We start from the raw sequence: 14,732 nt of genomic DNA, 5'->3' as shown, positions 1-14,732 counted from the left end.
CTCCCCCCTGCCTGTTTCTTCTCAAGCCTCACATCTGTGGCTGTTCCCTGAAGGTCACCCACAGCTGACTCCAGCCCTGCTCCTCAGCTCTCTGTTCCTTACAGAACCAAACAGCATCAATGATTCCAAATCCCTGCCAACTTTTCACAGAGTAAAGCTTTCCCAGAGCCCTCAGCTTCTTCCAAAAGCACCTCTGGAGAGCCTGGTGCTTGGAAAGTCACCCCAGAGGTGGTTCTTCCCCACCTAAGAGCCATGTCCTGCCCAGAAGGCTGTTCCTTACCCTACAGGGATGTGCCTCCCCCTGGGACACAGCTCCACCTCCTCCCCTGTCATGGTCAGGTAGGTGAATTTGCAGCAGGGTTTGTTGGGACAGTCAGGACTCTCCGTTGCCAGGTGCTGAGAGGCAATTTCTGCACACAGAGCTTCCAGTTCTGTCTCATCATTGATCTGTCGGGAAACAACCACAAGGGCCTGGTGACCAGCAGGGCAGGGACTCTGTCCAGATGTCACCACAACGGACAACCCGCTCCAACAGTGGGATCCAGGAACTGCTTTGGGAGTTCTGGTCTGGTTTAGCAATTCCACATGCTGGTAAACATTTCAGCAGCCTTAATTCCCCTCTGCCTGGCAGCAGGGGAGGCTGAGAGGCTTCTCCAAGGTAACAAGGATGTAAAATCCTACAACACAACACTTCGTGACCCTGCTCCCATGAAAACCACTGCCAGGATGGAGCCACCACCGAGGGGAGACAGTAGTTCCCTGCTGGGGACACTGAGAAAAAGGAGGGAAAGGGAAAAAAATTACTTACATTTTCAAACTTTTTGACGTAGTTGTAGGTGAGGATGTCGGCTTCCTGGAGATCCACGTCAGGATCCAGGGGCTCTCCCACCAGGGTCTTCCAGAAGGAGGGCAGGAGGTCCAGGGGCAGAGGAACATCTGCTCTGATGGCAATTCCCAGGAGCTGCCCAAAGAAATGGAACAGCTGCTCCTCGGCGTAGGTGATGGGGCTGGGAGTCAGGATGTACTTCCCCTTCGGAAAAAAAACGGGCACACAGAGCAGGATTTAACAACTGACAGTCCTGAGGGGCCATGTGGTAACAGGCTGGTGGAAACCCTGACTGGAACCTCAGGAATAACGTTTATTGGCTACAGAAGGACCTGCAGAGAGCGGCAGGGAGGCTGCGTACTTTATACACTGATAGCACGTTATCACTTCATCAGCAAATCGACACCCTACTTGTTTTATGCTTGATATTTCAGTCTTTCAGTTGTGAGATGTTTCTGAAATACAGCCTGGATTTGCAGAGCCAGGTTTGATACACAGTTGGTCTTAAGCTGAGGGAAATGGCCTGTTTCCTACTTGTGAATATTCCCAAGAAGGAAGGATCCCTCAACTACTGCAAATTCTTTGGGCCATAAGCTTTATCTTGTTTCTAAAGAACATCTACTGCACAAAATAAGACACTAAAAATGCACTAAATAGCACAGATGGAGCATCTTATTCTACTGGGAATGTGAATGACCTTCCTGGTGATATTCCTGGAATAATACCTAGAGTTCACCAGTTTGGGACAGAAAATCTCTATCCCAGACAACTGAACCCCATTTACTCTGAACTCTGACCAGGAGTCTTAATTCTGCTACATTTTGCACTTTGATGACTTGGCTCCTTCCCCAAGTGCCTGTTGCACATGAGGTGCAACAGGGATTCACCAAGAGCCACTCCCAGCTCCCTCAGGATGTGGGACCTGCCTGGTTACATGTGCTGGGAGGGGCTGCTGATGTGAGGCCTCTCTCTGTCCCTCTAAACAAACGTGTTCCTCTCCTGTTCAAACCCAGCATCCAAAAAGAGAAAAACCACCTCATTTTTGGCACTGAGATCTCACACCTTGTTCTTATTGACGGCAGAGCTGGGGCACAGCAGGAGCAGGGAGAGCGAGGAGCTCTGGAGCTCTTTGCACACTTGCCAAAGGAAGTGACGGAAAGATCCACCTGGGAAAGAGACAGGGAAAACAAGGAAAATATTGATTTGTTTCCTGTTGAATTCCTGAGTGCTGCTTTGTCTTCCAGCACTCTGAGAACAGCAGAACTGTCTGTCCCACCAGCTGGCCTGCAAATGGGATTTGTTGCTGGATTAGGAGATGGATGGTGCTGGGTTACAACAATGGAGTGTTTGCACAGGTAGGAGCAGTGAGGTGATGCAGAGACCAGCACAGATGCTGAGCCACAGACATAACATTTATCTCCTCACAGCTACTGCCAATAACCACCACAGACCTCCAAAAGAGAAGAATTCCCCTGGGAGAAGGCAGCAAGGAGCCCCTGGCTCAGCTAATGGGTGCACACTCACGGGAATGTTCCTTTCCATATTGGACAGGAGTTGATGAGATGTCTGTTTTGGACTCTCTGGCTCCATATTTCCCCCACAAATCTCCAACAAGGACCACAACAATCAGCACAGACCACATGCATTTGGATAGCAGTGATTGATTTGCTGCTTTGACCGTGGCTGACACCTGCCTGGATACCCCAGCAATTATTCAACAGCTCTGCAAAGCTGAATTGCCTCATATTGTGTTTAAACTAGTCTCTTCCTGAAAATACAGGCTATGCCAGCAGAATAACACAGTCAGCTTTGTCAGGAATTTGAATTGAATGTTGTCTAGTTTAAATTCGTAGGTGTTGTTTCAGTGCAATTTGGTTTAATAAGAATTGTATCATTAAATTCCATCATGATTCAAGTAGAAAAATAACTAATTGTGTGGTGGAGAAGAGGGACAGATTATAGATCCCTTTTCATAAATTCCATCCTCTTGCAACAATTATGTGCAATATAGAGATGGTGCTGGGAAGGGAAAAAGGAGACACTGGACTAATCTGAATTTGGGTAAAATGAACAAGTCTGAACCCTTTAGGAAGAAGCCTGAAATCTGACTTGATTTCAGCTTGGCTGCATCTGTGAGGTGAAGGGATAAGAAGGCAGACAAATACAGAGAGGAAAAAGGAATGACAGAAACTACAGATCTGATCAGTAAGCAAGAAAACATCCTATTGAAAACACCCTAAACATTGTTTAGGGAAAAATATACATGTATGCTCCAAATAAGCAAAGAAATCCTCACGAGAGTATCTGCCATGAAAGGGCTGAAGGGCAAACTGAATCCTTCCTTTTCATCCTGAGGTACTCGGAATTTCCTGGGATCAGGCATGTCAGATGCCATTTACTATTTCCCTGTGCACACCCAGAGCCCACAGAGCACCCGAGAAGCCGCATGCAGAAGGGGATCCCATTCTTTCCACCTGCAGGACTATGAACACCACGAAGGGAACGCTGCTCCCTGGAGTTGACAAGAGCATGTTCCAGTGAAGCCCTGGGCTCTGCCTGGTCCTGGTGACTCTGTCAGCCCCACTTACTGGTGCCATGGACCTCCTCCCCGGTGAAGCGGATGTTGAAGGCGTAGGTGGGGTCCCCCCCACTGGCCAGTTTGACGCAGAGCTGGGAGGAGGGGACGCAGCCCAGCTGCCGCGCGGCCTGGCAGAAGTAGGAGTTCTCCGAGGAACGGATCTCCCCTGGGGAAACACACAGGGAAAAGAAACCCCCACGCTCAGAGCCTTTGTATTCATCAGCATCTGAGCTTGGGGAGAGCAGAGTTGACTCGTAGAGGGTTTTGGAAAGGATCAGTGCTTCCCATACCTCCAACAATTTCCAGGGGATCCAGGGTGATTTCTGGGGCTGCGTGGTCGGCGGTTCTTTGGACAGTGGCATTGAGCACCCTGTTCATTACAGTGACTTTCGTGTCATAGAAGATTAAACCTGAAGAAACAAACACATTTCAGTACAGTTAATTCACCCTTCTACAATCTTCTTTTCTGAAATTCTCTAATGGGCAAAGGTAGAATAATAATTTCCCCTTCATTAGGTAGGTGAGACATGGCTAATCTATGCTCTTTCCAAAAAGCATTTCACAGAATCCCAAAATGGTTTGGGTTGGAAGGGACCTTAAAGCTCACCCAGTTCCAGCCCCCTCCATGGGCAGGGACAGCTGCCACTAGATCAAGTAGCTCCAAGCCCTGTCCAACTTAGCCTATTTGTTACTCATGTTTTCTGGAATAAGTGCACTGGGATAGAACACTGATGAACACAATTCCAGTGCTCTATAAATAGATCCCAGCAACTCCACCACAACTTCTGTAAATAGAAACACTTTGCCAAATAGTTGTCAGACATCTGGGATGTTTTGACAGTAAAGTTTCAGGCAAGAAAACATGATAAAAAATAGGGCTGTGACACTGACCCAAAAATAAATCTAATTTCTCTATAAAGAGAAACCTCTGAACATTCCTCTCTTCCCCATACTGGTTTACAAGGTTTTTTCCAGCTGGGCCAATAAAAAAACCTCCTTAACACACTGACACCTCTGGTGAATTCTGTATCATCTTCTTCAGAAGACAAATTTGGGAAGTGTAATGACCTAAATCTTGAGTTTACTTATTGTTGTGAGGGCTGTAAAAACCACTTTAAATGCTGATGCACAGCAAGTATTTTCTTGATCTCCCTAATTCTACAACTTTGATGACAAATTCCTGGAACTTTCACCTGATCTGCTGCTTGTTAACAACAATTTTAATTTATGGATGCTGCCAAGAAGATAAAGGAACATTGAAGGCCACCCACAGACAGAACATGGGCCAGCTCCCTCTGTGATCAAGGGGCACAGTGTCTAACAACTTAATTGAAAGAATGAACTCCCTCTCCTTTAAAAATCAAAAGGAGCAAACTTTCCCCCCCCAGTGCCCTGGGCTGGTGCCGTGTTTGGTGCCCCCTCCCAGCCCTGCCCAGCCACCTTTGGCCTCCTGCAGCAGGGCAGCGATGCTGTTCCCGTACATGTCCGTCTGGCGCAGCTCCACCAGCGGCAGGAAGAACGTTTCCAGCGTCGTGTTGAGGGACTGGAGCAGAGCAAAGCGCAGGCGCAGGCTCTCCACGGGAACATCTGGGGGGAACATCCAGTCAAGGACAGAAAGAGACCCCACACCTACTGCAAAGCCCATCTTCCCAGCAGGTTTGGTCCAGGAGCCACACAAGCTGTGTCTAAAGCAGTCCCTCTGATCCCAGCACTCGGGATGCAAAACCATCTGTGATGTTTCCTCCTGGATCCCTCTGGGTGTCTGAGTCCAGGATCTTTCATCATTGCTCAATTTGCATTACATGGAGACCTTCTTAGAGGAACTTAGTGCTTAAAACAGGATTTAGGCGACTAAAGTCTGCCTAGTCCAGAATGGAAATTCAGCCTTCCTTCCCTCTGCAAGCCAAACTCACCAGGTGTTTCCTGCTCCAGCTTGATCTAGGAATTCTGCTTGGAGAGCAGGGAGCAGTTGCAGTGCATTCCTAACTTTGCCCAAGCACACCCAAGGAGAGAAGACCCAGACTCAGCGACCCCTCATCCCACCAAGGCTCCAAGCTCCAAAGGAATGTCCCTACGCCTGGGGGCAGCCGGGTGGTTCAGGAGCACTCCCCAGTCTTCCACTGGAAAAGGCCTCTATGCAAACAATCCATACATACTCAACAGACAGGCAATCCTGGGATCTGCTGCATCGGCTGGATCCAGATACACCTCATGGGGATGGAGCCGTGCTGGAGTGATGGCCAGGTGACGGCACAGCCTGTTGATGTACTGGACAAGGGCCACATCCATCTCCAGGGTCCACTTACGGGACGCTTTCTGGGCATGTCTGGCATCGATGCAGGCACACCTGGAGGTGAGAGGTGTAAAACCTGGTCAAACCAAGCCCTACACTGCTCACTAAGAGCATTTGGAGAACCACACGTGTTGTAGGAACTACCTGGAGTTGAGCTCTTCTGTCCCCTTAAGCAGAGCTGTTTCATTACAAAAATTCCAGTCTGAGGACAAGAACTGATTTATCCCCCATTTTTCCTCACTGTTATTACATAATTAGGAAAAAAGGAACTGCCTACTAAGCTCACTTAGTGCACTATCTCCTCTGCAGAAGATATGGGGAAAGGAGCTATAACAATTAGCTTGTGGCCTGACACAGGGAGATAAGGAGAATTCATTTAAAGGACTTTATTCTTGTACAAGATTAAGAAATTAACTGTTCCCTCTTCTACATAATTTCTGACCCAGTAAGAACCCTGTCAGTTAAACAATTACCCAGTGCACTGATTGTGGAAGGAAATCAGAGACAGATGGAGCTACAATTCTCATTATGACAATTTATTATCCAGCGTGGAAGCTATAAAGGACACTATGCCATCTGATTTTCTTGACTATGCTACAAAAAGTCAGGAACCTGCATTTGGGCAGCACAGGGACTCCTTCAAAGCAGGTTCTGAGAAAATCACCAATTTTCTCAACAGGCCTTGCAGCCATGGATGGAAATTGGAGTGTTAAAGCTACTTGGAGCAGGAACCCTTGGGATCAAGATTATTAAAGTGAGCACAATGAATCGGTATCACATTTACAAAAAGATGTGCAAAGTTTACCTTTCAAAGTGCAGGTCATACCCACAGGAGAGGATGGCTCTCCACACACTGCGGATGTCCTGCTTGGAGCGGTCCACCACGAATCTGTGGAATCCATCCAGGGTCAGATACTTCTCCTCAGGAACTGACAACAAAGATGAGACCAGCAAACAGTGAATGACTTGCCCTAAAGTTTAAACCCCACACAGGACAAGGGGATGGCTGCTACTTCCAGCTTTGTCCTGGTTCTCCCATCCCACCAGGGATCGTTCCAACCATCCCAATGTCAGGTCCAACCCGGCCCTCAGTCAATGGCACTTGTTCCCTCCTCTCAAGGACACGAGTCACCCACTACCCTCTGGAACAGCTCCATCTAACCAGCTATCAAGGATCCACACTTGGCTGAATGTTCAGACTCCCAGCTTCTGAGCTAACCTGGCATTTCCTACAAGGAAGAGCAGAGTCCAAGCTCGTGTCTGTTCACTCTTCCACCTGACTAGAGAAAAATTCCAAGCATAACCTCTGTCAGGGCATGGTTGTGCTGTCTCCTCCACGGATACACTTAGGGGTATCTGAAGCTTCCCTTTCATCCAGTTTCATTTTTGTAACTTAAGAATTTCCAATATAAATTGAGAAACATGATTAAAACCCACCTAGTTCAAGCCCATGATATCCTAACTCCCCACTACAAAAAACCCTTGAGACCACACCCCTGAGGAAGTTCTCTACTCAATGTATTCACACAGTCTACACACTGTTGGATGAATGGCATGAGTTTGCTCTCACACTCACAAGCCCAGATTTAGAGATACAAATAAACTCAGCATTTTAAATCACTCTTTCAAAAACATTAAGTTAGCCTCATTAAAAACAAACCAAATCTATCATGATGTCATATAAATGTCAATAAATAATATTTTTTTTTCTACTATGTAAAGCCATAAAAAATTCTCTCCAGCTCCTACCTTCCTGTTTCTTTGTGGGAGACTTTTCGGGGTCCTTCTCTTCAGGTTTGCTCTTCTCAGGAGATTTTGGCTTTACAGTAGGTTTCTTCTCACTTAAGGCTGTTCGGCTGAGGGACAAAGTGAGTATTAGGATCCAAGTTTTCCTTCATCTCTCCACAGAATCCCAGAGTGGTTTGTGTTGAGAAGGACCTTAGAGCCCATCTGGTTCCATTCCCTGCCACGGGCAGGGACACCTTCCACTAGACCAGGGTGCTCCAAGCCCTGCCCAACCTGACTCAAGGGTTCAAGAACCCAAAACATTCCTTGAAGGTCTTTTATAATCCCAAAGTTGCCTTTCCCTCTTCCAATCCACAGAAATACAGAAGGAGAGGGAATAAAAAAATCTGGATTCTTATAGAGAAATCAACTGTTTCACAAGTGCCAAAAGGCTGAAGACACCAACCTGACACTGTTGAGCATGGACTTCTCCTTGGTAGGGGGTTTGGTGACCGGGCGCTTGGTGCTCACCACCTTCACCGGGTGCTGCTCCTTGCCCGCCTTGTTGTACTTGCTCTTGTCAAATTTGGGCTTGGGCACCCCATACTTCCTTAAAATCTTCCAACACAGAAAGGGAACGATTACCCAGTGCTCTCAAGTGGCCCAAAAAGATGCTGCAAACAGTTTTCAAAGCACTACCTGGGTGAGCTGGTCCTCGAGCACCTTCTTGGGAGGGCGGACGTTGGTGAAGAACACGTGCAGGAGGTTCCCAGGAGTCTGGGAGTTGATCTGCTCCTTGCTGAGGTAGATGTCAGACACCTTGATGGGCTTGGCTGGGGTCAGGCTCAGCATTTGCTCAGAATGGACACAGCTTTTAAAGATTTCTGTGAGGACTTCTCGAGCACCTGGGACCAATTTCTCACCTAATAAAAAAAAAACCAACAAAACAGCAATATGGTACAAAATACCCTGACAATTCTATAGGATTTGCAACGTGAAAATATATTTTCCATTCAAATATTCTATCACAGGGCACTTGCTTTGACATAGAAAATCACTTTCGCAGGGAAAATAAAAAAAATCACTTCTGTAGGGAAAAAAGTCACTTTCATAGGGAAAAGACTGACCCTTCTGCATCCATTTTTGACAGAGAACTAACTGAATGTTTTCTCCTGTTTTGGCCACATACTGTAATTATTATTTGAGTGGGAATGAAAAAAGTAAGACTATTTATGATGCCAGTACAAAAATTATGTGGTGTAGACAGACAGCAACACTTATCAGCTGAACTAGTAAGTCAACTGAACTTCCTCCAAGTATTATCCTTCCCTGATTCAGGATTCTGGCCCATTCCAGGTGTTTTAGGGTCTGTACAACTTTCATGCTCTTAAAGAATATAAATTACTCCTTGTTCTACTTGACCAATTTCTACTCTAAAGTTATGCTGTGTCTAACAGTGATAAATTATCACAGTGTTTATTTTCTCAAAGAAGTCCCTAAACAATTCAATCAGTAGTTTTTTTGGGTTGATAAGTTTTTTTGGTATTTTTTTATTTATTTTTAATTTATTGTTTGATTAGCTGTGAGGACAGTTGAGCCATGTTCAGACTGCAAATAGCTGCTGGAAGGAGGAAACTTGCTGTGAAATTCCTCCCTGTCACTCCTCAATTAGTGAGTCCCACCAAATCAAGGAGAATCTGAGCCCTGTATCCCAAAAACTCCCCCAGTACAAGTGAGGTATTTGCCAGTGTGAAACCACATACCTTTTATTGACTTATCATTGAAATAATCTTCTAGTGCTGGGCTTCCTTGGGTGTCAAATAAACTCTGGTTTACAGTAGAAACAGTTAAAATCTCCTCAGTTGACATCTCCATCAGCTCATCTTCACCATCCAGGCTGGACAGGCCAATGAGGTCACTGCTGTTGAACAGGCTGGCTCGGATTTTCTCTATTTTAGCTCTTGACCTTATCTGTAAAATAATGAAATTAGTTATCAGGAACTCTGAGAACACAAATTAACTTCCAGTTATACGGATTTGGGTTTTAAGCTTTCTCCCTCCTCCTTACAGATAAGCACTATGCTGCTCTTCCAACTCTTCTACATCAGTAATTTGATATCAAAATTCAGGTTCAGCCCAGAAAACCTCATTTAAAGATCATCAGGCCACTGAAATTCCCATGTTGTGAGTTAATGAGACACAGCTCTGAACCAGCTATTCCATGTCTTAGTCTGGAGACAGTCCTTGGAAACATCAAGAAGCAGAAGGTGTCAGACAGGTAACCTGTCATTATTTATAACTCTACAGTCCTTGCTTCAATTCTCCACTCAGAAAAGTCTTAATTAGCACAGGGCTTTAAGTCTCAGCTGCACAGATTGGGAAGAGGAACAGTAACTTCTTTATATTCCCAAAATAACAGCACTGTCAGAGCAGCTCCAGACTCAGAGTGGTTTCCATGTGAACACTGGCAGCTTTCTGGACACACTTCATGGGTTACTTCAACCCTGGGGGCTTCGTGTAAATTAACAGCTCAAGAATAGCAAGAGTTTCCATCTGAACAGGCTGATTTTCTTCCAAAAGGGAAACTGATACAATCCCAGACTACACAAAAACATCTCTCCCTTCCCAGGCCATCAGGAATGGCTGTGCTTTTGGAAGCTCCTGATAAATCTGCAGCTGCTGGTGTAAGGACAGAGAAGGTTCTTGTGCAGAGCCAAAAACCTGCAGTGATCCAGCATCAATGGCAACCACCCACAATGCTTTTAAAATTCATTTGCAGCCACACATCAACAAAATTTATCATCTCTCCTCAAGCAGTTTTATAGAAGAATCCATAGATGGTTCAAAATCTGTGAAAATGTGCTCATTAAACATTAAATAATTGCCTTGTGGGTCAAACCAAAAGGACACGAATCTCTAAATCCATCTCAGCAGTAGCCAGTAGTAAGTCTTTGACATGAGAGAGGAAATGAATAAAACTTCCCCTTTACATATTCTCCCAGCCTCCAGAAACCAGAAGTTTAAAGATTTCCTAAACTGAAAACTGCACTGGCTGCTGAGTTTAACAGACACCAATTTGCAATCCTCCAAGAATTTAATCCCTTAGGATTGGCTTCAGCAACACCTTGTGACAATAAACTCTACAAGAACACACAAGAGTTCTTCCTTCCTTCCTTCTGCTCTAAAATTGCTGCTTGATAACTCCACTACTTGATCCCCTCTGTTCTCTGAGAGACACTGAATGTATCTGAGTCTGTGAATAGTAGGAAGTCAGTGTAGAAGGAAATTTGGAGTTCCTCAGCCATACTGTCCAAGCTCGCAGCCTCCCTGGTCTCATGTGCCCTTTGACACACACTTATCTTGCACCCAGAAACCAGCTCCTAGAGTCAGATCCCATTCTCCCAGAACCCCCTGACCCCAGAGGCCCCTCTCCTACCTCCACCACAGCAAAGCCCTTGATGGGCCGTGACAGCAGGGGCTGGTTGTCCAAGGATGTGACCGTGTACATGGACCCCACATCTGACACTGATGCCGTTTCCACATTGTCGAGGGGTTCCCCAAGGCTGCCAAGGCTGCCCAGGCTCCCAGTGCTGCAGTGGGAGAGATCCAAACTCTCCTGGCTGGAAACAACATGTGGCTGTTCCAGCAATCCAGGTGGGATGGCCAGTTCCAGTCCTGCTTGGAACTGGTCCACGGAGATGTCGCTGACGGTGCGGGATATCCCCTGGGAGCTGCAGAGGGAAGCCTGGCTGGTGGATGCTGAGGCACTGACACTCATGGCAGGGGTGACACTGCTGGAGCTGCTGATGTCCAGACTGTCCGCGCTGCTGGAAACAGTTGGTTTCTCCAGTTCAGTTCTGCATTCGCCTCCTTCTGCTTTGTCCTTGATTTTTTTGGGATCCTCTTCCTGCAAAGGGATGTAGATCTCATCTTTGAAGACCCCCCCGTGGGCATTGCAGGCCTTTCTGATGGCACTCCTGACTGTGCCCTCCTCCAGGTGGGTGGGGATCCCTGAGATGACGAGCAGGCGGCTGTGGGCCGTGGGACCCACCAGGGCCTGGCAGGCGTCTGCCACCGCATCGTTTGTCACCCCCAGCCCCTGGGGATCCTTTTTGGTCAGGTGCCTGAGGATTATGAGCAGAGTCAGTGCTCTGTGGAACCACAGCATGTCCTCAGGTTTGCTCCCTCCGATGCTGAGGAGGGCGGCGTCCGTTTCGGCCGCTCTGGACGAAGCCCTTTTCCCTGAGGACGACGTCTTTTCCCGCTTCATTTTGACCTTTTTCCGTTTTGACAGCAAGCTTGGACTCTGTGGGGTCTGTCCTGGAGAGGATGAAGATGAGGATGAAGAGTCACTGAGATTTGGGGCACTTGTGGACGATATCACATTGGCTGTGACACTCATGTTGATGGGCAAGGTTACTTCTGCCACAGCGAGGCAAACTTCCATCAGGGCATGGAAGTACGTGGAGAACCTTCCCTGGTCGGCCGCTCCAACTCCAGAACCACCACAGGCATTCCCAGACACCCAGTTCTGGGTTTCCTCATCATACAGCTTGTGAAGCTCTGACTGCAGGGCCATGAGCATGGCCAGGCAGGGGTTGAGCTGCAGGGCAATGGAGGACGACAATCCTGCTGGATTCTTCTTCTGCTCCAGGTTGTGGATTTTGCGAAGCAACTCAGCCAGGAGGTGAAATATTAATTCCTTCACACACGCTGCCATGTCAGTGGTCCAGAGGAAGTTCCCTGTGTGAGAAAGGCAAGACATGGGGTCAGCAGTGTTTCACTGCTTTATAACATGAGTTGCAAAAGTAACACTAAGAAAAGCACAACAAAAGCTCGTTTCAATGGCTGCACATCTGCAGCAAGAAAGATAGGAAGGGTATTCCAAGAAGTGCAATCAACAGAAAACTTCTGGAGTTTGAAGAAAATTTCAATACAGTGGAAGAACTCAGAAAATTTCAACTGTCATTTTTGTTTCCTAAACTCTCTGCCTGAGCCAGCACATGGGTCAGTGCTCATCACTAAGGAAATACTGGATACTCACCTAAGAATTCCACTACTTGCAAGAGAACTGAAGCAGGAATAGTGTCCAGTTCATCTTCTGATTTTCCATCCCCATCTTCTAATTTCCAAGTTAAGAGCTGTTCTGTGAATGCCATTGCCAGGGGGAATTCCAGGGGAAGGGAATGCAAGACCAACACAGCTCCAGGAGGAGGAGACACTCCTACAAGGTCAAAGACAACACTTATCATGAATCTAAGCATCGGTAAAGTGAAAGTATTAACATTTAGGATTTTTTTGAGGCTAAATTTATGTTAAGTGAGAATTTTTCCTATAGTACCTTGTAAGAAACAAACAGGAATGTTTCTCCATAACGATAAATTGATACAATCTACAATTGTAAATGTACAGAGAACATTTTGTTCACATAACAATGGCACAGAACAATTTTGAGTCTGTACATATCTAAACAGATATAAGATTTCCCCAAACCATTTATTTGTAGTGTGATGTGTCTGATGAGTACTGATGTGCTGCAAATTCAGCAAAAGAAATTAAGGACCTCCAAGAGAAGAACTTCCTGCACCTGGTCACCTTCATGGCTGTAAATCCCACTGTCTTTTTTTGAGGTGAAGAGTAAAAAGAATATTATTGATTTCTCTTGTTTGAGAAGCTGGGGTGACCTATGTATTGCTACACTGCACATTCATTACTCTGCATTAGAGGCTCCTACAATCACTTACAAAAGGAAAAAATATAATCTCCATCTGAAACAGCATCTCAGGCAGCAACAGCACTAACATGAACACTGTAGAATGAGTATTTTGAATAAAATGTTCTGATTAAAAACACTGCTTGTTGAACTCCTGGAATATAAAAATCAGAGGGGAAAAAAACCCCAGATCCTGAGGGATTTAACAGGACTAACAAAGATGAGAATCAGGTGGTTTCCAATGTTTATAAAACTCAGGATTTTTGGTTAAGAATGATTGCAAATTTGTGGTAGGAATCCCTTCTCCAAAAATCCTGCCATAACCACCGGTAGGACTGGTGACAAAACAGGAAGGTGCTACAGAAACAATGACGATCCTTCTGAGAGCACAGTTAGAAAGGGTTTGAGACTGTGTTTAATGTTGTTATTTTTTACCCAGTTTGATGCGCACCTTGTGTGTGGGGGTGATGACTGAGGGGTACATTCTTACCTAGTTTGATGTGCACCTTGTCTGTGGGGGTGATGACAGCGGGGTACTGGTTGGTGGTGGGGGGCGGCGTGAGGCCGGTGTTGGTCGGGGAGGCGTCCCGGGGGTAACACACGGCCTCGATGAGGTTCAGCTGCCCGTTCCTCTTCACTTTGTGCCCCAGCCCATACACAAGCACCCGAGCCCAGGGGGCTTTGTACAGGGATGAACTAAGAACAGAGAAGGAACAGTCTGGTCAGGCTCTAACCAGCTTTAAAAATCTAAAAAACTAAGTAACTACATCGTCAGGGTTACGGGCTCAGTGACACGTCTTCAATCTTTGCCACTCCTGGTCCCTCAGTTACTCACTCTTTGCGGAATCCAGACTGACTTTCCTTACAGGACACAATCACAAATGCAGCCCCAGGGAAGTTAACATCCATGTTGACTTTGGATTCTGAAATTGGGAATTCTTCAGCAGGAAACTGTTCTGGCGCTGCCTGTAACAGAACATTTCATAGTGAAGGATCCCAAACAGCAGCAAACCATCTCCCTCTTCTTTATTTAAATAAAATACAGCATTGTAAATAAAGGGACAGCATAAGATCAATTCATGTGATGCAGAGTATTTCCTACTGCTTGTGTCTTTAGTGTCCACTATGATCAGAACAGGAATTTAATCCATCCAGGGAAACAACTCTGCATAAGGGACAGTATTATGGAAATTAGAATCACACTTAAAGCAATGGCTCCTTAGAAAGAAACCCAACACTGCTCATAAAACATGACTAAATATTTCACCTGCAAAAAGGAGCAGATCTGTTTTGTGAGGTCCAACAGACTCTCCTCTCCTTGGTGCAGCGTCCGAGTAATGGCCACAGTGAGCCACTCCCTGATGGCCTGGGAATTGCCCTGGTAGAAGAGGTCTGTGGCAGCACAGGTCTGGGAATGGATGCAGTGTTGCAAGGACTGGGCCAGAAGGATAGAGCTTGAACTGATTGTTCCATCTGTAATAACAAAGGAGAGATCCCAAATTTGGAGATCACTTTGACATGTTAATGCAGTCTGTGGCACACTCGGTGGAAAGAAGTTTCAAAACACATGAAAACAGAGGCTTGTGGAAAACTCCTC

At 46.2% G+C, this 14,732-nt stretch overlaps 1 protein-coding gene across 1 annotated transcript in view; it reads right to left on the bottom strand.

Moving 5' to 3' along the window:
- Positions 1–14,732, bottom strand: part of HECTD4 (HECT domain E3 ubiquitin protein ligase 4) — a 71,457-nt gene that overhangs the window by 4,295 nt on the left and 52,430 nt on the right. The window contains exons 57-73 of the mRNA XM_018076353.3: positions 14,403–14,608; positions 13,971–14,101; positions 13,626–13,831; positions 12,467–12,646; positions 10,859–12,165; positions 9,186–9,393; positions 8,122–8,345; positions 7,889–8,040; positions 7,447–7,553; positions 6,503–6,626; positions 5,561–5,751; positions 4,845–4,991; positions 3,695–3,814; positions 3,415–3,570; positions 1,889–1,992; positions 809–1,030; positions 281–447 (exon numbers count right to left, since the gene is read on the bottom strand). Coding sequence (XP_017931842.1) covers positions 281–447; positions 809–1,030; positions 1,889–1,992; positions 3,415–3,570; positions 3,695–3,814; positions 4,845–4,991; positions 5,561–5,751; positions 6,503–6,626; positions 7,447–7,553; positions 7,889–8,040; positions 8,122–8,345; positions 9,186–9,393; positions 10,859–12,165; positions 12,467–12,646; positions 13,626–13,831; positions 13,971–14,101; positions 14,403–14,608 — 3,952 coding nt within the window. The remainder of the gene's footprint in view (positions 1–280; positions 448–808; positions 1,031–1,888; positions 1,993–3,414; positions 3,571–3,694; positions 3,815–4,844; positions 4,992–5,560; positions 5,752–6,502; positions 6,627–7,446; positions 7,554–7,888; positions 8,041–8,121; positions 8,346–9,185; positions 9,394–10,858; positions 12,166–12,466; positions 12,647–13,625; positions 13,832–13,970; positions 14,102–14,402; positions 14,609–14,732) is intronic.

Source organism: Manacus vitellinus, unplaced genomic scaffold (assembly GCF_001715985.3).
Source record: "Manacus vitellinus isolate BGI_N305 unplaced genomic scaffold, ASM171598v3 scaffold_31_pilon, whole genome shotgun sequence".
NCBI lineage: Eukaryota > Metazoa > Chordata > Aves > Passeriformes > Pipridae > Manacus > Manacus vitellinus.
This window is presented reverse-complemented; position numbering and strand designations above follow the sequence as displayed.